Genomic DNA, 27983 nt, shown 5'->3' on the forward strand with positions numbered 1-27983 from the left:
ATTTCTGACTAGGTACTGCATTACAATTTATTGTTGTAGTCATCATTTGTTGCACTCTCCACATAGAGTTACAGCTTAAAGGTAATACAGGCTGAGGGTAGAGGCTACACTGTAGTACATGCACGATGCCGTCACACTGTGTGAGCTCTCTTGTGCGGAAGTCCTCCCCTGATCACGCCGTACCCTCTCTCAGTGACACACACACACACATAACCCAAACCCTCACTGTTGAGATACCGCCGAGGCAACACACAGTTGATTCACGGACAAACATTGGAATGATAAACAATGTATGTACAGTTACAGTAGAGGACTGTTCAACGTCTGAGTGTACTAACAAAAGGCAGCTGTTAAGGCAGAAACATCTTGAGGATGAAGATGAGGAAGGTGAAGAAGAACTGGAGACAGCGTCCACAAGTCTGTCCATTCTTCCCACCGACAGGATTCGGAATGATGGAGGCTTTTATTGAGACTTAAGTACGATTTAAGAACGATTACAGTTGAGTTAATTATTTGGCCTGCAAAATTAACTGCCACGTGAGGTGTATATCTTTCAACAGCGTCAACGTAATATGTTGTGTGACTATGAATTGCCTATTAAATGCACAAGAACAAACAACACATTTGTTACCATTTTTAAAAAATAAAATGCAGATATGTCCTGCGAACTGTGTCAAGGCAAGTCTGAAAAGAAGAAGTATGCATATACTAGTGAGAGACACCAGTAGCCGGTGTATCGGCGTCTCACTATAAGACATGAGGTTGTTCATCGGCCTTTTCACTGTCGTGGTTTCAACCTGTCAAATCCTAATTTCAGAATTGAAATCTCTGCGACCCAGCTACATTACAAAGTATTAGCATTATGGTGCAAAATTCAAAGTTGAATGAAAAAAAAAAAATTTCAATGTTGACGGGGTTTTTTTTTCAGCTTGTGCTTCACCTACTATTTAAAAAGGGCAGAATGAGAAACGTATGATCTCATGTAATATTGCATTATTTGACAGATATCAACATCAAATTATCAAGACGTTAGTGCACATTTATTTGAATTGTTAACAGAGATATCAATGGATTAGAAGCAAAAGGGTTAAAACATTGTGCTGTAATAAAAGGGAAGCAAAAGTCAGCAAAGTTTTCTTCGTGTGGCATAGAGATTTGAGTGAAATCATTATTTGGCACTAAATCAGAAAATAAAATACACATTTTCCCAAATGCATGAAGAAATAACAGATGAGATGACATGTGAAAAGTTGAGAATGACGGAATGCTTTTAGTTTGCTTTGTCCTGGTAAAATAAACCAAAGCTCTGTTTGAGCATCATCAGTAAGATGACCTTGTAAATTATAAAAGAAGATCTTCCATTGAACAATCATTTACTGTACCGAAAGTTAAAAAAAAAAAAAAAGCCACGAACCAAAAGATAACCATAGAAACTGTACAGTTTGATATTCCACACTGCCCCCTGCTGGAAGGTCAGAAACACATCAGTCCCTCTTGTGCTTATTGATTAGAGTGTGAATTGTGTTGGACCACGATGATGTGCCATCAGAGTCAAAGACAGTTGCTCGGGATGAAGGGTCAAGGAAGCATTGGCTTTTTTTCTTAAAGTGTCCTGCTGAGTGAATGGGCTGCTCACAATGATCAGGACGCAGCGACGAAACCAAACCGTCCACCACTGAGGTTCAGCTCAGCTCGGTCGTCCCGGCATCGCGAGCGGCCGAGGAACACATGAGCAGAGAGGTCGCGTCCAGTGTCGAGTCTTTACGATTGTGCCATCGGAGCTGGAGGCAGTCGGAAGCGGGGCGGAGCTCCCTCTAGATCTCCTTGATTGTCCGCTCGGACGGCCGGTACTCCTCCCTCCCCTTGGGCGAGGACATGTAGAAGGACTGGGTCTTGCGTTTTAGGCGAGCTCTCTTGGTGGCCAGCGACAGGCTGTGCTTGCTGGAGGCGATAATGTCAGTGATGAACTTCTTGCAGTCCACGCACACCTCCATGGTGGCCCAGTCCTCGGTCAGCTCCGGGGGAAGCTCCAGCTCTTCGTGGGACTTTAGGGAGCCGTGTTTAGACAACCTTCGACAAACGCAAGAGAGGCGGCTTTGGTGTCGGTAATTTCAGTGAACACAACCGTTTTTGTTGCCTTTAAAAAAAACTGACCAAACTTATTGTATTTTCAATTGGAGTCATGATTTCAAATGTAAGGATTGTAGGATTCAGGAGAATGAGGAATAACCTTTTTTTTCTTTTCTGTGGTAGTAGTTCATTAAAAAAAAAAAAAAAAAAAAAATGTATGGGTCCTGTATTTGATTATTTATTTATTTATTATTTTTGCCTCATTGCAAAGACTTACACACTAGCATATTTAGCCCGCTGCTTACGGCCTTTTGCAAAAAAACCCAAATCAAAAAGTTTTGTTGCACCTTCCATATACATGCAAAAAGACAACAAACAAACAAACCCCAGGCGCCGTTTACTTTAGGACACACTTTCAGAAAAGTAAAAGTATTAAAGTTTAATATGTTTTGAGTTAATGGATCTGGAATCCTGACTGACTCTAAAAGTCAACGTGCTCCCGCAACCTCAATCATTTACGACCTTGGCAATTTATAGATATTCTAGCATTTTGTTTATTTTGAGTGTGTGACCTGCAATGGTCAACAAAACTTTAGCAACATCTTATATCAAATCTCACCCGTGTGAACATAGACTTCAAATGCCAAAAGAACAAATTCAAAAACCGTATTGTTCAGTTATGGTGAATGTTTCACTGTCTATTAGCTTTTGCACAGGATGCAACATCTTATGTCATCGCATTATCTGTTGCTAGACTGACAATATTATAAATATTCGTGCAGGTCTTACTTGGACATGGTCTTCTGTATACTGTGGCGTCGAGGACTGACGGAGGACTTCTCGGATTTGCCTGCAGCTGCCGCTGCTGCTCCTGCTCCTGCTCCTGCTGCTGCTGCTCCTGTTGCTGCTCCTTTTTCAGGCCCTTTGGACGCTCCTGCTGTCGCTCGTTGTGTCACCACAGGCGCTGCGGCGCCACTCTCTGCTGACAGCGCCGACCCTCCAGCCACGGAGAGCGCCTGTCCCACAGAAGCCATGGCGCTTAGCCTCTCCCTGGGCAGAGTTTTGGTTGAGCCGATGGAGTAGATGGGCAAGCTGGAATAAGGTTTGGATGGCAGTCGCATCTGTTGGAGATAAAAGTCATTACTGGAGGAAGAGGACCAGTGATAATCAAGAATCAAGCAGAAAAAACAACAACACTTTTACTTTACTGTTTTGTTTTTCTGCCCTTTCTTGAACAAAATAACTTGTAGCCGTGCTGCAAAGAGTTGACTGAAGTTGATGAAAGCCGATTGTTATTCAGCAAAGCCTGGCTCATGATTAACCATCATGTGAAATTCCAGCACATCATCACAAACAAAGGATGAACGAAGGAAAATCGATTTTGACAACATGAACCAAAACACTGTCAGCTCACTAATCAGTAAAATGAACTGCCAGTTTGAATTCTCACGTCTCAGAAACAGACCTACCTTTTTGCAGCACTGTGAACACACAGGCCTGTGAGGGACAAACAGAAAAGGTGATGAGCAACAACGGTCTCGGGTCGCTCAGGTTCAACCTTATTTGAAATGGTAAAGACGACATGTTTTACTTTATGCAAAACTGGCAGATGTAGGACCAGGTGAAAAAGGAGAATCTCTTAGTTCGGCAACAGAAGCAAAGCTGCAATAAAACACAAGGAGGTTGATGTCAGAGGAATGGGTGCAAGCAAAGATTCCAAAATTCGAATCTGTTGACGTTTAATGTGAAACGGAAATACAAAGGCCCAGGTCCTGCGCTAATGAAGATGGTCTCATGAAAGCGGATGTTACCTTTCCCTTCTTCATTGCAGTGTAGATGTCTTTGTACTGCTGGAACTTCTCCAGCTCTGCCTTGACCAGCACCTGTCTGATGTGCATCACCTCTTCCACTGTCAGAGATAGACACTCAACGGGGAAGCAGAATTCCTCCTGCGAAAACGCACAAGTAGCTCATGGATAAAAGCAGAACTATTGCTACTAATCTGAGTCACGACATTTGCGCGACTGCCAACTCTCACTCTCCTGCCGCCTGACACACGCTTTGGACGTCTGTCTTTCGCCACCTCATGATTTTAGCTTGTGTGAGCAGAATGCTTTTTTAGTCAAGAGTCCAAATATGTGCCTGTGATTGAGTGCACGCATGTATAATGGACAAAATCGGGCTGAGACAGGTGGCCCAGTCCTTGCTTTCATGTCCTGAGAATGCAATCATTGTTGACAGGGCTCGAGGTTGTTGAAGACTAACTACAAATATTAACTTTGCTTGCTGCTAAATTCGCCACATTTTTCAGTTTCTAAATTCTCGATAGTCTAAAATCTTGCCAAACCCCCTTTAACAGAAAGTGTTTTCAATCGTTCAAGGATTCCTTGCTGTGTTGCCAGATTAGGAGGTTTCCTGCCAAACTGGTCCATTTAAGGCTTTCACTTTGCAGCTCAATACTGGGTTGGGCTGAATGACCAAATTGGGCAAAATTTAGGCTGGTTTGAAATCAGTTGAGTTTAGTGCATGTTGTATCTGTCACAGTCACTCACTCTAATTTCAGCACCTTTACACTGCGGAGCCTTCTTCTGCTCAGGCCACACCTGCATTCACTTAGTTAATCAGCACACCTGCAGCCTATCCCCTGCAATCAGCCCCAGTATATCGCCTCTTTACAAATGCTGTTTATGGGCTTTTTTTTCTTTTTACCAGATGGATACATGAGAAAAAGTCATCTGGCCCTCGCGATTGAGAGGGTATCCTTAAAAAAAAACATAAAACAAAAAACAAAAAACAATTGAATCCTTGCTTTAAAAGAGGGAGCTGATACTTAGTGCAAGAGCAGAACCCTGAGTGTGAAGCTATTTTTTCCCCCACAGTAGCGATAGTCCCCCCTGTCCAATCAAATGACTTGGTCTGACCCATTCATTAATTAATAATTTTTCTTCTGCACCTGCTTTCTCCTGCACTCAGAGTCGCAGGAGTTTGCTGGAGCCTACTGCAGCTGTCCCCCGGCGAGGTGTAGTGGAATAATGACAAGCTGAATCCCCTATAAGCTCTATCCAGTCTCTTCCGTAAATCGTCTCCTTGTCTGACCTTATCTTATCTGCATGCAAGTACTATACATTATCTGGTTACATGTCAGCGTGACCTGAGCTGGAGCTGGATGTGTTTGACTCTTGGCTAGACGAATGTAGACTGTCTTTTATCTCTGTGGGAGGAAGCCGGAGTGCCAAAAGAGAACCGATGCAGACACACCGGGAGAACCTGCAAGTTCCAACCGGCCCCAAGCATAGGAATTGAACCCACAGCCCATCTTCTTATGTGGTAACAGTGCTAACCACTGCACCGCTGTGCCACTTGGTCTGAACCATCTGATGTGAAATGTGCTTGATTGAGGATACGATGCATACACTCACCAGAGACTTGGAGCTGTGTTTGGTGGGCGGCAGAAACTGTCGAACATTGGTCGGGGTTTCCTTCTCAATGGAGTGTCTCCTCTGGGGGGTTTGACGCCGCTCTGGCTGGGGTGTCGAGGATATGGGCAGGAACATGGGGGGCGCTGTTGAGGAAGGAAAAAAAACAAAAATGAATCTAACTTGCAAATGCTAACTTCAAAAATTAATCTTTTTTATTTTTTTTCAAATAGCTTGATTGACGTAGTTATTACAATGTAACAGAATTTTTTTTGTACTTTTCTTTCCCACTGTCGACTCCGGGGACGTGTCATCCATCAAAGATGTAGCCACGCTGGAGCTGCTTATTGATCTGCGCCCAACAAAATCATCCTGGGGTACAATACATAAGAAATGCATTATTTTCGCCTGCACATGCTAGAGGTATAGTGTGATGGTCCATCCATCAAATAAAAATAACCCCAACATAGTCATACTGACATCAGAGTCGGAGCTGTCCAGCTCAGCCAGGCTGGGAGCTTTCAGGAGCTTCTTCCTTGGAGGTACAGACTGAGACCCTGACGGTTCCTCCCAGGGAGACGCTGAGCTGTTGTTGAGAGACATGGTGCTGGACGATCTCCTTCCCATATAGGGACTGAACTGATCATCTGCACACAAAACGAGCCCCGCTTAGACAAAAGGGGAAGTGGCATTTGAGATGGACCTCAACCTTCATACTCATCTGATTCATTGCATCCTTTGTTGTTCTTTTAGTATCTCAGACTGTTTGGCTCAACGAGAGCTCGCTGCGTTCAAATCACGCTGGATTTTCTCAGTTGTGTCAAAGATGCAATTAATCTCAGCAGAGGCTTGAGGTTTGAGATCCATCTAAACCTAGGGAGGCCCAGGAGGGGTGAGTTAAGCTGGTCTGAGGGGAGGCAGAGGATCAGGCTGATGTTAAACACAGAGCATGGATGCCTCTCTAATGGAATACTAAACTTCTAAACTCTGAAAGAGTTTATTTTTTTCTTACTTACACCATGAGAGCTACAATTTGCTGAGAGTTGGATCTTTTAAACAGACAAAGTGGGTCACTGTACCTTTCAGTGGTTACTATGTCCACAGTTATAGCAATTTGTGACCATCAACTATCTGACAAAATGACTAACTGCTGTTCGTTGGGGTGCAGAAAGTCAGAAAAGAAGGTTTGAAAAGAAGAGATTGAAGCAGAAGAGCTGTCCAAAGAGAGCTGAAGAGCTGAAGAAGTTGGATCTATTAAAGCCCTGTAATTTCTCTTTGTCCTGTGTTTAGTCTCTTGGCTGGGTGACCAATATCTAGACGACATTGCGACTTCTCCTGTCTCTGTTGCTCAGAGACTCATCGCTAAAAACCTAGCTACTCATTTTTATTCAGAATAAAAAAAGGATCTGACCTGTGCTCTGTTTGGGTTTTGATATTCAAATATTCTAGGTAGGGGAATGTTAGTTCGCAGCCGAGGAGGTGGACAGACAAAGCCATTATGTTTGGGGGATAAACAACAGCATCCAGGCCACAGCAGCTTGTACTTTACCTAGTCCGATACGGAACAAATCTTGTGGCATACTTCGAGTTTTGCAAACGCCTAAAAGGAACACCTCTTTATCGTTAGAATCTTGTCACTTGCTTGATTAGACACCAATCACATGTCAAGATAAGTACAGCCATTGCACTCTGGTAATTTCGACTATTTTTGTGGTATTTTGTTGTCTGGAGTGCACCTCAGTAATGAGCCATTTGCTGTCTGAGGCACCCAGGCAGAAAATTAGAAAAGCAAGCCACTTACTTTCCAAGTGTTTTGGGCCTGGAGCCACAAAACAAAATTAGTTAACCTGACTTAACACACAGAAGGAATTCACTGGCATATTATTGTGCATCACGTCAAAGATTACTAGTTAATTATGATGTTTTCATGTTATCTGCACAGATTTGTATGACTCTATAGAGAGGTGGATATTTGAATTGGTCTTTGAATAGCGAGCAACTGGAGAAGGAAGTTTTAGCTTGTAATTTCTCATGTTTGTTTATTTATTGAATTCCCATGACCAATGCTGGTGGGTCTTACATTGCTTTGGGTTTTAACCAAATTAAGCTATCACTTTGGTTCTTGGATCAGATTTATTGCAGAGTTATAATCTGAGTTATGGTGCTGATCTTCTCTGGTAATGCTAGATATGTAAAATATATTAAAATATATTAGTGAATCCATTGTTGCCAAGTTCAAGTTGCCAACATGTTTTTGGATGTTACAGATCACTGGAGGAAAAACATCATCACACACAAACAATCAAAGTGTACAACTTATTACCAACAGTTGTGGAATATTGTCTACTTCAAGAATAATTTTGCATTTCTGTGATTAAACTTCGACGACAGTTATGGCTGAGATTTGGAGAAAACTGAAAGTCAAAGTGCACACTGAGATATACAGATATTGAGGGGCAAACAGAATATCAGAAGCAAAATGAACAATTGTGAGGTGATAAAACATGTGAGATGAGAGACACTGATTTTGTGCCTAAGCAGCAGTGTGCATCTTTATTGTGATTCCACTGCCTCAATCTAATCCCTCCCATGATTTGGCTGTAGAAATTTACAGCCACCTGTCTGTCACAACTGAGAGAACAAATCACTCACTCAGCGTTTCGCATTCTAGTGCAGAGGATGAGGCTGCACTCTTGTTCATCTGTGTGCTGATTAAATTCTGCCATGTCCCAGTGGAGTATAAAGACCCTGCTGTAGGAAACTGATGAATCTTGAAGGCATGGGTGGCAGGATGTCTTTCATCTCTTCTTTGATGACCAAGCTCTGGCTGCACACGCACACGAGTTTTGCATTACTGCAGCAACCGTGACTGGCCAAACCCGTGCCTTAGAATCACTTTAGCATGGATAGAATTCAGGGCTGTTTGTTTTGTTTGTACTGCAGAAATGGCGAGCTGATCTGTCATTCATTCAGATTATGCCATCACATGATGTCCTCGATGAAAGATTTGAAGAGCACACGAGGATAAGCTGTCCTCACCAAGGATGCAGCTCTTAAACACTGTCTGTGTCAGTGCTTCATAAATAATGCAGCATTCATAGCTCGCAGCAGTGTTCCATTGCCAGGCCAATGAGAAATTTGTGCTGTCTCTTTAACTCGATTGGCAAAAAGCAAATTCATTTAAAAAGTTGGGCAGAGCTTCCGTGAGTACCAAACACCTGCATTCTATCATTTGGCCAGCAGGAACCGCCAAAGATGGTTGCAAAAAGACTAAGAATTGTTTGTCAATAAGGAAAGAAGATCTAAATTCAAACTATTATAAATAGGTGAGAAAAATGTTGGTCTGAATCTCTAGAAAAATAAAATGAGCTATTATGTCCAATTTCTTTGATTTGGTCAAATTTTAGGTAAAAATGGCCACAAAGTAGACTGCGCAAACCATTGCTTACCTCTGGTACCACCCACACATCCAAATATGGAAACTTCTGGTTTTAAAAACAGAAATTCAATGTCGCTGACTGTAAGACCATGATATTGTTAAATATCTAGGGCTTCCAAAACGGTATTCGCACAGCAATGGGTGACGTCACAATGACAACGTCCATCTTTATATCCTGTCAATGGGTGCGACCCAATGCGAACCAGTGTCTCTCATCACCACTCTTTTCACCTCAGCAGGCCTTGGCCAACCAACATCAACCACTGAAGCGTGACAGGAGATGTGTGTTGGCAATGGATGATTGATGTGTGTGCTGTGCGTGGAAGGCGGGGAGGGCAGTTGAGCGGCGGAAAATAAGGCGATTCAAAGGAACAGGAGGTCAGCAGGAAAGCAGCGAGGCAGACTATACCTGACGCATCAAAACTGAAAGACATGCTAAGTGGCAGAAGTACTGCAATGAGAAACAGTCATTGGTTGAGATTGAGGGATTGATTATGTTAGGAGTTAGTGCAGTCAAACAAAAGCAGGCGCATCACATGGTTGTTGTCTAGTTTCACATCACCAAAGGGAAAAAAAACAGACTTTTCTGGGAGAAGTCCACAGCCAGTGGTGGGAGATCACTGATAGTGCAGCTGAGGTTCAAGCATGAGTGGCGTTAATGGAATTGCACACACTTAGCATTATTGTCCATGTACAACTTCAACTAAACAGCCACGACAGAGCATTAAGACAAATTAGGGTGCAAGAGTGAAATATTGGGAAGAATTAGCTTCAACAGCCAAGGCAAAATAAATAAATAAAAAACAGGGCTGAAAATTGCAAGCAGCAGTTAGCTTGAAATGATGGAACTGTGTGTTTGTGAAGTGTGTGAGTTCATTTACCACCATATTTAAGCTTAAAGCATTTTTAACAAAAACATGATGTTATTTAGCCAAGTTTTTTTTTGTGGTGGAACAAAGAAGCAGCAGGTTTCCTTACCGAGCCTCCCCCTGCGGACCTCACTGGGCGACACCGGTCGCAGTTTCCTCTCGGCTTTAATTTCCTCCAGGATGCGCTCGTGCAGCGTGGGCGGAGCCTGCGCCTGTGGCTTCAGCTTACGGGCCGATACCTGCCACCAACAGGAGCGCAGTTAGGTTTATGGCCTGCAGAGCTGTTTGTCAACTCCTCCTCATTTCCCCCTGCGGCAGTCCGTCTCGTCGGGGCATGGAGCCCGGAGCCGCCCACTGAAACTGCAACTCCAAGCTCCGCAGTCAGATTTACACCTGAGATCTGGTGGCTGCTGCAGCCTTTCCTTCCTGATTTAGTGCGCTGCGAAAAACTTCAATTGCAAAGAGGCAATTTTGAACTTTGCGAGAGGAGCACAAGCTGTTCAACAATGCTGAAAAATTACGATAGCTAGAATTAAGTACACTACCAATCAAAAGTTTGGACCTTCTCATGCATTTTATTTTTTATCTTCACTACTTTCTACACTGCAGATAGATACTGAAGACATAAAATATATGAGCAAGATATTTGTAATTATGCAGCAAAGAAAAACATGTTAAATGATTCTAAATATGCTTTTTTATGAAAGGTGGCCATTTTGAAGAATTTAATTATAAAACTTATTTGAGTTATTTTACACTTTAATTGTTTCCTATATAATTCAATGTGTGTCCATACATAGTTTTGATGCCTTCAGTGAGAAACTGGAATGTCAATAGTCATGAGAATGAAAGAAAAGGCATTCAATTTAAAGGGTGGGTCCAAACTTTTGACCGGTAATATATGTTGTTTTTATTAAATACTTGTTGGTATTTTGTCTACTTTGATGTACTGGGAATGGCTGTAAGTATGTGTTGGGTAATAATTCATCTATTGGGGGTAAAGTTTCCATTGTTTGTGTGGTTGTGTCCTTACAGGGTTGAGAGGTGGTCTGGATCGGATGAACTCCAGGATCACTTCATGAGCGCTCTTTTTTAATCGGGGGGGGATGTCTCCATTGACCTGAAATGCCACCAGAGTGCAAAGGCACAAATTCATTCTTTCAATCAATGCTACTTGAGAAAGACATGACTGTGTGCGTGCTGGGTTAGGGGGGGGCAGCAACACAGACCATGACTTTACGCAGTTTGTAGCGCTTGGCCCTGATGTCGTCCATGAGCATCTCGTAGGGGGTGAGCTGGTACTCGATGGGCAGGGGGTTGTACTGGCGCTCCTGCACCTTCTTCAGCTTGACTCCATCGCGCAGGCCCCTCATCACCTGAACCCAGCATCGAGCCTGGCAGGCCGGTCGAAGGGCAGCGTAAGGAAAGAGGAATGAGAAAATGTGAAACGCCTCATTTCAACGATGACGGCGATGGTGTTTTTGTTTGCGTGCAAAAAAAATATAGCAATAGAGATTTGATTATATTAAACCCAAATACAGTATATAATGTGTTTCATTGCACTTTGGATAACTTTGTTGTCAGGCGTTGAGGATTGAGGAGAGAGGTCAGGGGTCAGGGGTCAAGGGTGTGGAAGCCTACCCAGTCAGCGTTCTGCAGCTCATTCAGGTCTCGGCCGGGCTCCTCTGAGTCCTCCATTTTCCGGAGGTTCTGGTGAGGGAAAATGGAATCGACTTAACTATAATCTGTAATTGTCCAAAAGTCAGATTTCCATATCTCACATTGTCTTTGTTTCATAGGATACAAACATTCTCTCCGACCAAAGGAAGAAGTCAAGTGAGGGCACGGCTCCTCCATCCTGAACTATGAGTGAACCTGAAACTGCACGACGTGAGGCTATTAACGTGTTGCCTAACACTGACAGCCTGGCTGATTCCTCTGCTGTTCCTGCTGCTGAGTTCAGCGGTGGACGGGCTGTCAGAGAGACTAGCAGAGAGCGAACTGAAGCGAGGAAGGAAGCAAACTCCGAATCTCTATCTCGTTAATATTTTTGGTGCGAATGAGGCATTTCACGTCCCAGCAGTGAAGCTCTCACAGACTGCCTCTGGTATATTGCAGTGTTATGCACCAAACACATTATTTTCTGCCTTTAGTTCTTCAAACATATGGAAAACCATGCACGTGCTGCATCGCAACACTGCAAATGCACATTAAGTAATCTCCTTGTCAATATTCTATTGGTAGGATTGTTCAATTCCTGTCATTGGTATTAATAATTGCCACTAATTTATCTGCAGCAGCAGCAGCAGCAGCAGAAGGCCTCTTTGCAGCAACAAAGCGACTGCTTGGCAGCCGTGGCTGATCCCCAGCCAAGGATCAACACAGTTCAACCTGACAGACTGGCCAGAGGGGGAGGGGGAGGTGCTGAGGACTGTTTACGCAATGTAAAGCTTACATACATACATACATGCACGAATGCATGCGTGCATAAAAATATAGGCGTTCATATGGGATCAGACTCCGCCTCTGCTAGGAGCAGCACATCCTAACGCAACACAATACTTTGCATGGCAGGAGCAGCACTAATGCTATTTCACAAATGACCATAGGAGAGTCAAGTCAGAGTGAGGTTGCATTTGAAGGCCACGTAACAACGTCTGACATTTGTAACGTCAACTGAGAAGCGTGTTCGGAGAAGCGTGTTCTGCGCACTTGATTTTGTCACACATCTCGACTGCATCTGTCTTTACAACTGGATTTGATTTTTTTTTTTTTTTCCCCAAAGCCACAATCATTTGCAAACACTGCTTGAGTTAAACATGCTGCATCTGTCCTCTTCATTAGGTGGATTTCTGAGCCTTTTTCTGACCCGGCAGTCAGGGCCCTGTGAGTTGCATAACCGACCAAATCCCCTCTATTCATTCAGATGCATTACCCGCTCGGCAGCAGTGCTGTATAGCAGGACGGAAGCCTGAAACTGGCGCACACACACACACACACACACACACACACACACACACACACACACACACACACACACAACTCATGGGAATGGAAGCTGAGTTCCATAATGGCCCGGGGGGGTGGGAACAAAGTAAGAAAATGACTCAGAGACTCAGCCATGCAGCCAAACAGCCTTAAGAAGTTGAAGAGAAACAGTCTCCGTGGGAACTTGATTGGAAAATGATCACGTTGTCCATCCTTGACATGACAAATGCTTTATGGGCCCATTGCAATTTCCCCTCAACCAATTTCATTGGCGGATAATGCTGGGATTGTTAAACACCGCAGCTGTAAAAACCTGCTACGCATAACAAGGAAGCGAGTGGAACAAGACGCCAGACGCCTTCCCGAACACGGTCACATGACCCACAGCGAGCGGCGCACCAGAAACACGCTGCGGGAGGATTTTAATCCTCTATGGTATTTGAACAGGGTAAGAAACAAGAGCAGAAATTCCCGCCAGCACATACGGACCTCCGGCTGCACGCGATTATTCCCATCGTGCCTGTTTGGGTTTCAGCTGAGAGAACCTGAACTCTCCGAGAGTCAGCGCATCCACAGGGCTTCTCCGTCTCTGTCTGACATCTCTGTCAACCTCCCTCACAGAGACCCACTCTGTCCTGTCAGCGGGCGGCGGGCAGGAGCAGGGCCCGTCATCCAAACAACTGCATCGCCCACTTTTATTACTCCGCAGCAAGAGGAAAGAGGACCTTTCGCACGAAAGCTGGAGATATCGGCTATTTTCATCCGTTCGCTGTTTCAGGCTGAGCACTTTACCGTAGTGGCTGAATCATTGCACGTTGTACCAGAGACACACCCTCACATGGACAAAGCTTATAGAGTCGTGTGGGAGATCTGTTCAACTATGTAAAAATGCAAGTCTTCTGTCCATGTTTTTACTCAGGAAAATATCAGTTGAAACAAACATTTTCAGGGGATCCGCTCAAAGCACCGATGTGCTGTTTCTGACCCCAGAATGGTTTGTTAGTACATGGTAGTACAGGGTGACTTTTATATGTAGTGACTTTACGGCTATATTTCGCTCAGGCGCTAACTTACTGAGGTCTGAAAGGTTGTGCGTGATGTGCACGCACATCACTTGTGGCGATCATGCGTTTGAACTTTGAACTTTCAAATTTATGAGCTGTCTGGAAACTCTCTGAACCTTTCTTATGCCAAGTGTGCTGTGAAGGGAGAGAGTCAAATCAAATCCTGAATCGTTTCCGATGATATCATTCTAGTTACCTCACTAAAGGAATTTCTGACTGACATTATTGGAATTGGCCAAATGAATCTTGATGATGATACTTTATTCGTTCTTCATTAATCAGGGGAGACCCTCACTTAGTTAAACAAAAAAAAACAAAATGTAGCATATTTAATATTTCATAAAGTGATAAAATGCAGTTAATAAGTCCAGCAATAAGTAATGGCGTGAAAATATTTCCCTGTTGCCTTTTTGCCAGTCGAACTCCATGCACGTTGAAATCAGAGAAAAACAAAAATGGAAAGTAAAGTATAAAAAATCTGTATCCGTGTCAATTAAAATACACATGTAAATGTATACAACTCACAAAAGCTATGAAACTGTTAGGGGACAATTATAGAACATGTAAAGTAGTTAATGCAACCATTAATAAAAAAAAATAGTGTAAATAAGAATTATTTAAGATTCAAGATAATTGTGAAACCTTTTCTTCTTTGCAGGTATTTGGTGCACATTCTCAGCATTTGTCCGATGTCACGTGCTACAAATGAAAACGAGCGCCAACTGATGCGCGAGAGACTTTGCGGATACGCTGTGAGTCAGTTGTTGTGGACGTTATGTCACAGCTGGAGGAGTATAGACCGCACACTGATGTGTCCATTCATCCCTCCGTCCCTCCACAGCCATTTCCACGGCTGCATTGTCCTCTGTGCATCCGCTGACTGCCTCTGTTCTGTCACACTGCAAACTGTCTGAACACTGTATTACATGCTGCCCTCCGGGCCCCAGTCTCTGAGGTGCCTTGCTAGGCTCATCCATCCATCCATCCACTTTCCACTCACTAACGGACGATACAGAATTGCCAGTTGGCCTGTCTGAGTGTGCGTGTCTTTCCACTGTGGTAGGAAGCCAGAGTTCCCGGAGAGAACAGACACAGACCATGCCCGGGAATCAAACCCGCGTCGTTCTTACTGCGATGTGACAGTGCAAACCACTGCACCACCGTGATGCCACGTTTGCAAGTTGCCTTATTTGTGGTTCATTGCAGGTGCAAAGTGTATTCAGAAAGGACTGCTGTCACCACACAACCACAGCTAATTTGTTTCTGTTGGGCAAGGTTGTTAGTCATCCAGAACTGAAGAAGCTTTAAACTAAAACCTAAAACCTTCAAGACAGTACATCTAGAGTTTTCACACTGCCATGGGGTTCATGAAGGCAGGGGCATCTGCTAAACTGCAGCTGATATATGAAAAAAGAACAACAATACAAGCTAAAAAAAAAAAAAAAAAAAAGATAATAATAATAATCATGACAGTCATGATGAGCGTTTGATTGATTATGACGGTGATGAAGATGACAACTCACCTCTTTGGCACTCTTTATCTTCTCCAGGAAAGTGTGGAGCTCCCTGGTTTCTGTGTACAGCGCCCGACACACTGCCTGGTAGTGACTGGAGGCGTCAGACAGGCCAGGAAGATGAGCCGTGCACAGCTACAGGGCAGAGAGTGAAGCAGGGGGGACACTCAGTGCACACTGGACTGTTTACCTCATAGTTCAAATGAGGACGATGTTTAGGATTTTTTTTTTCATAACAGGACAACATAAAAGTACAGTCAATTTTTTTTTACATCAACCTTTGGGATTATGTTTTTTAATAATGTTTTCTTGGTCACATGGTTCGAATACAGTGGGGCAAAAGGTAACCTAGGGGCAGCGAGTCAGTGTAGCGAGTCAAGTAAACATTGAGATGGCAAACGAGAATGACAGCTAGTTCACCAACAGGCCACTCAGACTGCCACTAGTGCGTGTATGTGTGTGTGTGTGTGAGGGAGAGAGACATAAACCCCACAGGACAACATTGATGACAAACTTCCATCCACTGTACAGTATATAAATATGGACGGTGCTTCCACTTTCAAAGGGGAAATTCCAAAGGGAAAATCCAAAAATTAGCATTCTACCTTGTGGCCAGCAGAGGCCGCCAGAAATGGTTGCAAAATGACAAAAAATGACATGGAAAGGAAGAATAAATTCATACCTTTACAAACTGGATTTTTTTTTTTTTTGGCTTGTCTAAATCACTAGGAAAAAATCCTTAACTAGGCCTTAATGTCCGTTTTGTCAGATGTGGTCTAGTTCTGGGTTAGTTGTGACCGTGGCTACCTTTTAGTAGCCAAGTACTTGCTGGCTGACCAGAATTGGGTCTCATGCTGCAGTCACGCTCTAATCATTGCCCACCTCTGATAGCACAAGTTAGTGAAAGAATATGAAATCATCCAATTTCAACACAAACCAGAATTGTTTGTCACCAATGGGTGACATCACAAGGACTCCATTCATTTTACATACTAAGTACTTCAGTAGAATATGACAGTAGAAATTCCATTGGAGCTTGTTTTTTATTGAAGAATTAAGTATATATGTATATTTTTTAATTCATTGTTTCTTTGCCTGTATCATACTGGCTGTAAAGACATTTTCCAGGACAGGATCAACTTTAAAAATCTGAGGGCTGCCATGCAAGAGAGTGGATTTAATCAGCCACACAATGCCTACTACTACTACTACTACTACTACTACTATTGCAACTACTACTACTACTACTACTACTACTACTACGACCACTACTGAGCATGTGGTCTAATGACAAGTAAAGACAGCCCCGGCCACATTTCTTCAGTGCCTACCTCCAGGATGTCTCTGTAGCCGTGAACACTGCTGATGTTGTCGGGGTCGTCCTCCGCCTCGTCCTCTTCCTCTGGGGCTTCATAGCCTTCGTCGGGGCAGGTGTCACTGTCGACCATGTTGGTCATTAAAGCGATGAGCTCCTCCAGAGGGGGGCTCAGCTCCCGCTCCTCGTTCTCCTTGAGTCCATAATCCAGAGCCTTGTAGATCATGATGCCCAGAGACTCGATCACCTGGAGAGGCACAAGAGATGCATGATGTGTTGGTCATCATTGCATTGGAAGACATTTCTCTTTCTTTTTCCAGTTGCAGATTTCAATGAGAACACTCTGTGAAACAAGTGAAACATGATCAAACCAGATGGATTAATTAAGCAACAGGTTGCATCAATTTGTTTCTCTTGTGCATCCTTCCCATGCCTGAAACAAACACGGACTTGTGTTTCTATTATGTAATGCGATCTGCCATTGTGTGCCAGCACTGAGCTGAACAGCTGTAATGCCGTGACCTCATGTCTCGACCTTTGACGAAAGACCCCACTCTGCCATTTACACGCTAGCAAATAACATTCTCCCTGTGGCATTTTGGCTCACGCTGGGAGCAGATTAGCGGTCTTGTGATGGACAGACGTATGCAACATCATCATGTAGGGTCAGGCTTTTAAAGCGTGATGTAATTCAGATGTCACGTTCATCTGAGGTGAACATTAGCAATTTTTACTCTTGGGTACTGTTTGCAAGGGAAGGCCCATCAAATACAGTGACTTGTAAGCACCTACCCAATGTAAGCATCCACAAGAAGTAACTCTAATCTATCAGCACTTCATCTCAGGTGTAGATGGATTGCATCATGTTCAATCAGCAAAATCTACTCCTTTCTGACTCTGTCCCATGTGCCAACTTTGCCGGTCGTTTATTAGGAGAAATGTGGCTGTGCAATGTAAAGGTCCAATGATCCAAAAGTTAAACGCCCCCTGAAGCTGGTTAAAGATTTGATATCTTAAAACGACTGGATGCAGCTTTACATTATCACAACGCCGAGTCAATGTCAAGGAAAGCTAAGATGATATAGCAGCGGCGAGACGGCTGAATGCTACAATTTTCAATTTGTATGGTCATACTTAAAAGAGTGAAAAACAAAAATAAAACATCTGGTAGAACAAGATAGAGAACTGAGTGAAATTGATTCTCAGTGAAATGTTTCCTGTTGCTAAAACTGCATTTTCACTAGAATTTAAATGTGATAAACAATCAGTGGGGTCCCCTTATTTGTTTATCTATTTATTTATTTATGTATTTATTTATTTATTTATTTATTTGACAGGGACAATGCATTTAAACATAGATACAAGCTTGCAGCTGATGTGTTGTGTGTTGAGTTTAAAGCTAATGCTAATTCTCAACTCAAGTCCCTGTTCGGGCTTTTCCACACTGTTGCAGTACGATAAAATATACACCAATTATAAAGGCCATACCATGCAGTCCAATAATTCAACGATACAATATTGCACTCACTCTCCCACACAATGTACACACTATGTACCGAGGAGAACTATTTGGTTAGCATACAATACCAATAAGAACTCCCAAATGCCCACAGTGAAGTAGTGACTAAACGATCCATGAAAAACACACTTCCTGGGTGAAGCTCGTGCTGAATACATTTTCAGTTCTGGTCTTTGGTGCCCGTCGATGTGGAGCAGCTTAGTTTGTAGCGTCAGTCTGCCCTGGGGTGTTTTGGTGCATAGAGGCAGCAATGTCAAAGCTGAGACAAAAGACTAGAGCAGTAAGTCACACATGGGATTATTCTGCAGCCTTGAGCATTGAGAAAAGCCTGATGGTTTTTTTCTTTTTTTTTCCGTGGGGGGCTTGGTGGGGGGGAAAGCAGCATATAAAATGCCGAGAGAAAAAATAGTCTCAGGCTTCACTGAGGGCGACAGAAGAAAAGGATCAAAGACAGACGACAGGAAGAGCGAAATGATAGAGACACTGAACGGGTCAGAAAGGTCACGGGGTGGGGGGTCGGTGGGGGAGTGACTGTGGAAATGATAATCAAAGGTAAATTAATAGGCGGAGAAGGAGGAGGGGAGGCGTCATATGAGACATCTGGGCCTCAGTCTCCCATCAGCACATAGGAGCTGGGGAGGGGGGGGGGGTTGCTTGGCTGAATGCCACCTCTTTGTCTCAGCTGTGGCTCCACAGGGTTGTGGGGGCGGGCACACACACACACACACACACATACATATACTGAAGGAAACATAAAAACGCACACTTTGCTTCAATGTATTGCAGAGGACTTCAGTATGCTGAAGACGTAGTTCTTCTGCTTTCTGGATGCGTGTCAAAAAAAATACATGTACAGTATGTTAGAATGCAGGTTTTTCCATATTCTTTTCCTAATAGTAAATATGCATACTATTTGTATTTGGAAAAGAGGGCAGTAATCTTTCCAGTTTGATAACAATTGCACAATGTAAAAGCCATGGTGCGGCTGCTCAGGACGATATAACAAGAGTCCCAAAATTAGACAAATTAGAAACATTGAATTAAAACCTGAAGGGATATCAAGTGTAAAAATCAGGACTGGGCAATAAAAGCCATTAGTAGGTCTCATGGTGGGCAGAAGATAATTATATCTGATGCAAGTCCTTGCTGACAGCCTGCATTATGTATTTTTCAAGCCAAAACACACATTTAACAGATGTGTTTTCTCTCCCCCTAATTAAAGAGGGAAAATACCTTTGCATAATTGGAACCGATCCGTGCTCAGTTCTTGTGTTCAGAACTGTGCAGTACAGCTCTGCAGAGCGCTGCTGCAAATTGTGACAAAAAAAATAAGAGGACAGTTGTGCCTAAAAGAAATCTTCCAGACTGGTTCCCAGGCTTATGGGCAATCGACCAGATGGATCAGAAGGAAGGGGGGAGGAGGAAGAGGAGATGAGGGAGAAGAGAGAGGGGGGGGGGGTGTTGGAAGGGAAAAAAGGATAGCAGGGAGGAGCAGAGACGAAGACGTGAACCAGAGGAGATTTGCCTGCCATGCAAAGTGCGGCGGTGGCCATCATCACACACAGCAGAACTTCAAACGGCTGGGCTGGAATTTCAGCACTCTTGTCACGGAGAGGACGGCAGCTCGGAAAAATACAACCCAGTGTGACGCACACAGGGATATTTTTTTGTTTTTTTGTTTTTTTACTGCATTTCCCCAAAGCTGTTGTCCTCATAACCTCACCTGAACGTTTGCCAAGCCTCAGTGGCTCAAAGAAGACAAATATATATATATAGGATCCAATGGTGATTTTCTTCAATTCTCATCTCATTCTCACTGATGAGAGTGAAGCAGCAATGACGATAGTCTCACAAGAGGATTTGTCAATTATCCACCGACTGGTCGGTAATTCTTCATCATGCAACACATCGGTTTACTCACACAATGAAGGGGTCTAACGCTTTGTCTCAGTATTTGAGTTGATGTTGTATGTGACCGAAAGGGATGACTGATCAGACTGGATGTGACAACACTAGAGGGTTATGTTGCCAAGAAAACATAACAATGATACTAAGTGCTTATTAGGTAACCAATTACAGTGTATCATTTATAAAGGTTTGAAACATTAAAGTATGTCTTCTCTAAACTATGCAAATCCATCGAGTTGCTGGAAGTGATGACGTCTCTTTTGTAAAAAAAAAAAAAACGGGGCAATAGTGCGAGATGAAGTATCACCCTGGTGGTCAGGGAGAGTCAGTGAGAAATTACGCAGAGCAACACGGTTCAAGAAAATTTACGCAGTCAACAACTCTGAGTTAAGCTGAGTCACCAAACATTTATTTATCCTCTGCTACTCTGCAGCCTCTCATCCATCACCACCAACACACTGGCAGCGGATTACAAGGGTCAGCAGATTTCTTTTTCAGAATTAAGGGATTGTCTAAACAATATGAGGATTTGTAGCATGTAAATTCACACATTAGTTGGTTAAATCAACTGGGTCATGGCAGTGAAATTGAGCAGGGAAATATCCTGCCAGGAAATGTCTCTCTGCTTGAAATGTAAAAAAAAAAAAAATGTTTGCAAAAGAGTTTTTATACTTGTACCATTATAACACGCTGAAGAATCATCTGTCATGATTAGCGCCTTTTTCAGTGTTTTCATTTCTTTTCTTTTATTCAACTGTTTTCACTATTTGTGTCTGCTTTAAGACGACAAAAAACATTCCTGATAAATCTGTAGCTCGTTACTAACACATTTCTACCTGCAGGTGGCACAAACTAGGAAATGGGAACCTCAAATGGAAGAACCTCAATTTTACAAAGTCATATTGTACCATGTGGATAAAGCAGAATAATCTGTCCTCATATCCAAATGTCTGAAAATGCCATCTACCAAAACAGAACTCCTTGTCCAATTCACCAGCTAATTGGATCAAAGTAAAAATCAATGTATCCATTGATGACAATAGCGTTGGATGAGAGCAAGAAAATCAAAAGACCTTTTGGCTTTATTTGTGTAGAGCGGTCACCAAAGTGATAGGAAACAGGCAAATCAAAGCACATTTCATAACACATGCTGCGGAAATTCCTTTCCTTGGACTTGCCACACAACTGCGCCCAAAACGAATGCTTGCAAACACAATTTCTTCCATTTCTAATGTTATTTTTTTCTGTGTGCTGCTCAATAAGGAGCGAAGCAGCCAATTCTCTTACGAAAAATGGAAACGAATCCCCCGACTGGATTCTCTGTTTATATTAATTTGACATTAAACTCTAATCCTTCCCAGACTTCAAAGCCCTGCTCATGAAGACGCCATGAACCATGCACAGTTAAACTCCGACAGAGGGGAACGTGATTGAGGATAATCCACACATTCTGAGGTTACGAACTAGTAGCTGGCGTGATTCCGTTTCCAGGCAAAAGGCAACATATTAATAGGAGACTGTTTTGCGAAATAATAGGATTCTTACAAGTAAAAAAAACTTGCTTGTTAGCTTTCAGGGAAACTCAAAAACGACTGACTACACATGCGCTCCTGTTCATCCAGTTTTGGGCTAATTTCAGACTGTATGTTTTCAGAGTGCACCTGTGGCAGGGTTTCAAGCTCCTGAGCGCCAGGCAGCTCCAATAACTCGGCTGTAGTTTTGCCTGCCGCCCTGTAACACTCTGTATTGTGAAGAACTCATTTCTAGGGCAAAGCTGCTTAGCTGGGATTTGCCCGCACAGTTATATTCCCTTCCCTGCTACCCGCGGTGATCTTTACTTGCCACCCATCTGGTATTGCGGCCCCTTTTTACACAGCAGTGTGACTCAGAGTCCCACTTCAAAAACATAAACAGCATCCTCACTGTAATCAAATGGATCAATAATATTTCAGTTCACCTTCATGGAGATTACGCAGCCTCTAGCACTCTGGCCTACAGCTACTAACAAAAAAATCAAATCACTAAAGGCGATAGTAGAATGCAGTACATCCAGCGCGCTACTTTCACCGCAATTAACATCAGCTGATGAGAGAACAGAGAGCGGTTGTACAGGAGCCCTTTAATTAGGTCTGAAACGGCTCCCAGAGGTGCCGTCGCCAGGGGGCCGGGCTGGGTGACATTTCCAACCACTGTGCCGGTGGAGAGAGCAGGAAGCTAAGAGGCTGTTGTGGCAGAGGAGCTTTGGGAAGAGACGGAACAAGGGAGGAGAGTATGGGAGGCTAACCAGCAACGTCTGTCTTATGTCTGGTCGTGTGTGTGTGAGCAGGGTAGTTTGTACATTTTCTCTACGAACCCAGTGTAAAGAAGGATGTTCAGCAGTCATGCTCGTTCAAACAATAGAATATGTTTTCTACCTTATTTTTAAAGCACCAAACAAATGCTATGCCTGAATTCATTTCACCTGGCTAATTGGGATGCATAATGTTATCACAGTACCTGGACAAAGGTGATTACTGGTGAATTTAAATAGGAATGAAGAGATGATTATGTTGTGTTGTTTATGTCTATGAAAAGCTGATCATCTATTGGGACCAGGAAAAATATGATCTTGTTTTGAGACATCTTTTCACATGCAGTGCTGTCAGACAGTGGTTCCACTTCAAATCACCTTTTCCAATGTATGCGTAATTTCTCATTTCCAGACTGTCTGCCCACAGCCGGCTGATGCCAAAACAAACAGAGGTTGCGTATTTTAGTGCAATATGTCCTCCTTTCTTCAGTTCACACTCTCATTATTGTATTACCACACAACCAGATGCGTCCTTTCATTAATATGTCAATGGCTCTTTAACTCCATTCCACCCACTCAATACACAGCAACGGAGTTTCCCAACCTGCAATTAAGGCTTTCTGGAGTATCCAGAGGAAACAATAGCAACTGTATTGCACTGTATATGTAATAAAAAAAAAAACATTGAAGAAAATTCTATTAATGTACATGACTGACAAAAAAAACTAAGTATCATATTGCTTCCACTACCTTGTAATAATAGTAAGTGAGGTTGTGCTCCGTCTGACATACCAAAGACTTTATTTCCTTATTATTTGCTCCTATTTCCTCATCTTGCCTGATACTGCACGCAAGTACATATTTCCACACAAAACTCCTGAAACCACTGCAATCCTGCGATGGCGAAAGGCCTCACTGTAAACATTATTAAAGGAGGTTACTTACCGCCGTTGTTGTGCAAGGGCTGTATTTACCTGCGGGGAAACAAGGAAACAGTGTTATAACAGGCGGTACATGCAAGCGCAAGCATGAAGCAGATTACACACGTCATTGTTCTGTATCACACACTTGACTGCTTGTGCTTTTGCTTTTCATCATCCATGTTAGCCATGCATGTAACATGGGTGCACTGAAATCCCTGCAAAAATTTAAACAGGGTGAACAACACAGATTATAAGAGCAAAAAGGCACATTTACTTGATTGCTAGTAGTTACAGGGGGCATAAACACTTGTATACACTAAATTAGCAATTAGGTGTAGGAACATGAAAGAACTGGTTTATTGTAATAAAGACCAGGCCTAGATTTTCTTATTTTCAGGAAAATAAATCGATAGTACATTTAAAAATAAGGCTAGAATTTTCTTTTCAGGGGGGAGGGTTCATTATCAGTATTACCAGTACCTTTGTAGATATGCATGACCTAAAGCAACGCATAGGGCTATTCATGATGCAGACCTCTAAAAAAAAATTAGGCCACAGATAGGAGTTTATTTTTCTTGGCAAAACCCTGTACCTCCCTACAATGACTCCCCTTGACTGTAGGTTTCACAACAGCAGAGGCATTTTCTGCGCCTTTTAGCTGAGACCTAATAGGATGCATGTTTTCAAATCGGCAGTATATTGTGAGTAATTCAAAATGGCATGAGCTTGGTCATGATGGGAAAAGAAACACGCCATCCACCGCAGCGGTAGGCTAATTTACATACGGACAGGAATATACCTGTTCTGAACAAACTGACCCATACCAATGGAACTGACCAAAAAACAAAATCACAGTTGTAATTTCTGCCGTCTTCTCCACATCTTGCTGCGGTCAAACTCTTATCTTATTCATCAGTCAAACCCTTCACTCATTAAACCTGCTGTTCCCGGAACATCGTTACTCAAACTGGACCTGTTTTAATGAAAAGCCCTGTTTTCTTCCCGTGACGTCAGTGCTCTATGGAGCATGTGACGGATGTTGACAAAAATCATCCGTGAATGTAGGCACTTGAACATGAAGGCCTACTTTAATGTGTCTCCGGGCTACAGTCGCACAGCTTTTACCCCACGAACAAACATCCTGCAAACAGATGACTCCGTCGACAAACAGCTTTTTTGTGTTGAAACGCGCGGCAATGCAACACTCCAGCAGCTCTGACATCATCGTGACGTGGACTGCATCATAAGATACCGTATGCATGCCAAACTGCTGCATGATACAGCCGTAACACTGTGGCATGTGTCCTCCTGTCCTGACCGTGTTTGTGATGTAAAAGATTACTTATCAATACAATACACCTGATTCACAACATAGCAAATAGGCGTCCTACTTTTCGTGTCATTTTTAAATGTAGGTTTTGACAAACTGAATTAAAGCTGGCAAAACTAGATGCTTAAACTGTTTGTTTTTTTTTAAAGTTGAGTACAATCACTTTTGCAGAACCTGTGAGACTGAGAAAAGAACTGAGGATATGATACAACAAGATTGTGAAAGTACCCCCCAGAAATGGAGGAGTTCTTGTGGTTTTCTCTGATCATAGCCCAGCAAAAACACTGTTCAGTTAACTTGGAAGCATATGAAGACAACGGCGCCTATGTAACGCTGCAACTACCAGCTGCCGGGGCTGATTTTGAGAAGAGAATTTAGACCGATTTTGACCATGTTTGACAAACAGACCAATTAACGTGTTTCCACCTAAACATTCAACTAACCCGATCCAACCAAAGACTTGCCTACTGCTGAGGATTTTTATCTTTTGGAAAAAACAATGTATATATACATATATATATATATATATATATATATATATATATATATATATATATATATATATATATATATATATATATATATATATATATATCAAGGTAGGGTTCCCTTTGTTTAATTAATTACTGACAGCAGATGGGATTTCAATCTGTACAGTGTAGCACTATTTGACTCGTACATGGCATGAAAAATTACTCTGTTACATACTGTTCCAATATAATTACACATCAGACCAAGTATAAGTAAATGGTATCTCTGTAAACCGCCAGTGACTTCATGTAAAGAAGAACCAGCAGCTCATGCATGCAAATATTAGCTTATAGTATAGATTAGGGGATAACTGATTGAAATATGCAGCTTGAGGGTTTCATATTGTTTAGCAATGCATGTTAATTAATAACAGCCCAACCACAAACTCACAACACAATTATGTAAAAACATTATTTCCACCTACTCATAGTGTTACATAACGTCCAGTTTAGAATAATAATGGCTGCTGTGTGAACATATGCCTCCTATACAGCAAATGAGGGATGTTTGTTCTGCTGAATTCTTTTCAAACTGCTGTGGAAATTGTATTTCATCTGCAGCAACCTGATTCAAAAGCCAAATCATTGCACAGAATGCATTTTAAAACATTGTACCACAGTCAAAGCGATTAAATGTGTCCAATCTTATGACTCCCCTGTGTTGTAACAATGTAGAAATTATAAACAAGAAATACTACAATGGTATCATCAAAAAGCAAATCTGACAGCTCTTTTGCTAACACAAAAATATGGAGAGAGAAAAAATTGCTCGGGCAGCAGGGAAAACAAGGCCCGACTCCCCTCTCTAATGGATGCTTCCATGCTCCTAAAAATAGCCCATTCATACTGAGCATATAGACGTGCTGGTCACAACCATCGGCATCCTCATCAGCGCAGCTGTGCCTCCAAGATTTGCTCAGGAAACTTGATTAAACCGAACCGTCAATGCATCCTTTGAATTAAAATCCCTGACATTGACTCAGCAGCATTCTACGGCCGAGTTAAAAGCACATCCCTCAGGCCCTCAAGTATCATCTCTAACAGGCTTAGGCCGACAGATAGGAAGCAGTTTATCAATCTTCTCTGGGCGCACTGGGTGTGATTCCTTCGTGTGATTATAGCAGCGAATTAGCAACGCTATTGGGGGGATTTTATTTTTAAAATAGGTGCACATCCATTTGCTGAAAATGTGCGGCGTATCCAACTGTTTTGATCTAAATTAGAGTGGAAACACACCAAGAAAACACTGGAACTCTTCCATATACTGGGCAAAATCAAACCAGAAGTGCCCAGCTGGTTTCATTGCCACCCCAACTCAATATGTGCATTCTTACAGCTTGCAAGTAAAAAAATAAATAAAATAAAAAAATCACACAGCTGGACTGCATCACATCCAATATGAACACAGTGACCATAATAACAGCTGGCTAAACCAGCACTGTATCTTATTCTCATATCCGCCCACACCTTGATCTGATCAGTGGCCCTTGCACATCACATGCTCTCCTCTCACACTAAGCAGAATGAACACACTGATCGGATATAAAGTGGCAAACAGACTGAGAGGCTTTTAACAAGAAAGGGGAACCACATGACACGTGCACGTGCCCTCCCTCCCTCGGTAAAAGCACTGGTTGAGGTGAGGAAGATGGGATGAGGAGCAATGGGGGCCTGTACTGTGGTGTTCCTTTGTTGATCACTGGTCAGCTCATGTGCAATGAAGCCATCACCTGGCTGATGTTTGCATTCATGTTTGTACACACACACACAGTAAATTACAAATTATGGGGCGTACATGCACTGAAAACAAACACAATGTTAACAACGGTGTCGTTGTTTGACTGTGAATGATCCTTTTTAAGTGTGCAGGTGATAGTGCTTTGCTCTGACAGACCCATCTAGAATTTACAGAGCCCTGTTAAAAAAAAAAAAAAAAAAATCACAACACTTCAGCTCCATCATTCAAATGTAAGCGGCGGCCTGGCCTGCCCTAGATTCGCACAGCTGCGTGGCCAACCATGTCTTAAAACCGCGTCTTACCTTCACAGCCCAGGTGTTCCACCCGCACGGAGCCGTCTCTCTGTATCCGAACGTCCCCCGGTCCTTCGATCCTCCTCGCGCCCGCCGCCGCTGCCGCCGCTGATGTTGATGCTCCGGCCGCGGCGGAGGAGCTCCTTCTGCTCCGGTGCCCCTTCGCCAGCGTCCGGCAGCATTGGTAGCACACGGCCCAAGCCTGCTCCTCGTTGATGGGCTGACCGTACAGTCCCAGTATCTCCTCCAGGGACAGGCACTCGGTGGCCGGTTCCTCGGTCAGGTTCATGGCGCTGTGGTGGTGGTGATGGTGATGCCCAGCCCGGCGAGTCTCTGCTGCTGCTGCTGCTGCTGCTGATGCTGCTGCCGCCGCCGCAGCATCCGTCACCCTTCCGTGGTCCCCGCATCGCTGCTCGGCCATCCTTTCATTATCTCAGCGCGGCAGGCCCGATGATGAGAACAGGAGTAGGTCGAGGGGACCCGGAGGCATCGATGCGCTCCCGCTTGCTTCCCTCCTCCCCGGAACGGCAGCAGTGCAACGGCGGTGTTGGCGGTGGCGGCTGTAGGGGAGAAGGGTTTTCTCTCCCGCCGGCAGAGGCGGAGTGAAGGCGGTGTATGTGTGTGTATGTGTGTGTGTGTGTGTGTGTGTGTGTGTGTGTGTGTGTGTGTGTGTGTGTGTGTGTGTGTGAGGGCTGCCTGCCTGCTATGTGTTTCAGTGGCGTCGACCAGCACCGTGCGCGTCTCGCATCACAACCCAGCAAGGAGGAGGCGAGCTCA

The 27983-nt window shown here is 43.3% G+C and overlaps 1 protein-coding gene across 3 annotated transcripts; it reads right to left on the minus strand.

The window, feature by feature from the left end:
* Positions 1-15: 15 nt before the first annotated feature.
* On the minus strand, positions 16-27920 carry spire1b (spire-type actin nucleation factor 1b). Of its 3 annotated transcripts, none has more exons than XM_076041037.1 (17): positions 27216-27920; positions 23338-23366; positions 16692-16922; positions 15370-15495; positions 11436-11504; positions 11024-11188; positions 10828-10914; positions 9904-10033; positions 7036-7086; positions 5967-6133; positions 5741-5858; positions 5490-5632; positions 3882-4019; positions 3662-3732; positions 3540-3567; positions 2860-3191; positions 16-2070 (listed from the first exon to the last, which is right to left on the minus strand). In XM_076041037.1, exons 1-17 carry the CDS (start codon positions 27625-27627, stop codon positions 1815-1817), a joined length of 2553 nt encoding a protein of 850 aa, XP_075897152.1. In that variant the 5' UTR covers positions 27628-27920; the 3' UTR covers positions 16-1814. The 3 variants fall into 3 exon arrangements, with proteins under 3 accessions (XP_075897152.1, XP_075897153.1, XP_075897154.1); XM_076041038.1 differs by having other exon boundaries at positions 5765-5858; positions 27216-27916; XM_076041039.1 differs by lacking the exon at positions 7036-7086 and having other exon boundaries at positions 27216-27917.
* Positions 27921-27983: the final 63 nt, after the last annotated feature.

This window comes from Nelusetta ayraudi, unplaced genomic scaffold (genome assembly GCF_046127955.1).
Source record: "Nelusetta ayraudi isolate G7.1 ecotype Tasmania unplaced genomic scaffold, CSIRO-AGI_Nayr_v1 ptg000063l, whole genome shotgun sequence".
Classification (NCBI taxonomy): domain Eukaryota; kingdom Metazoa; phylum Chordata; class Actinopteri; order Tetraodontiformes; family Monacanthidae; genus Nelusetta; species Nelusetta ayraudi.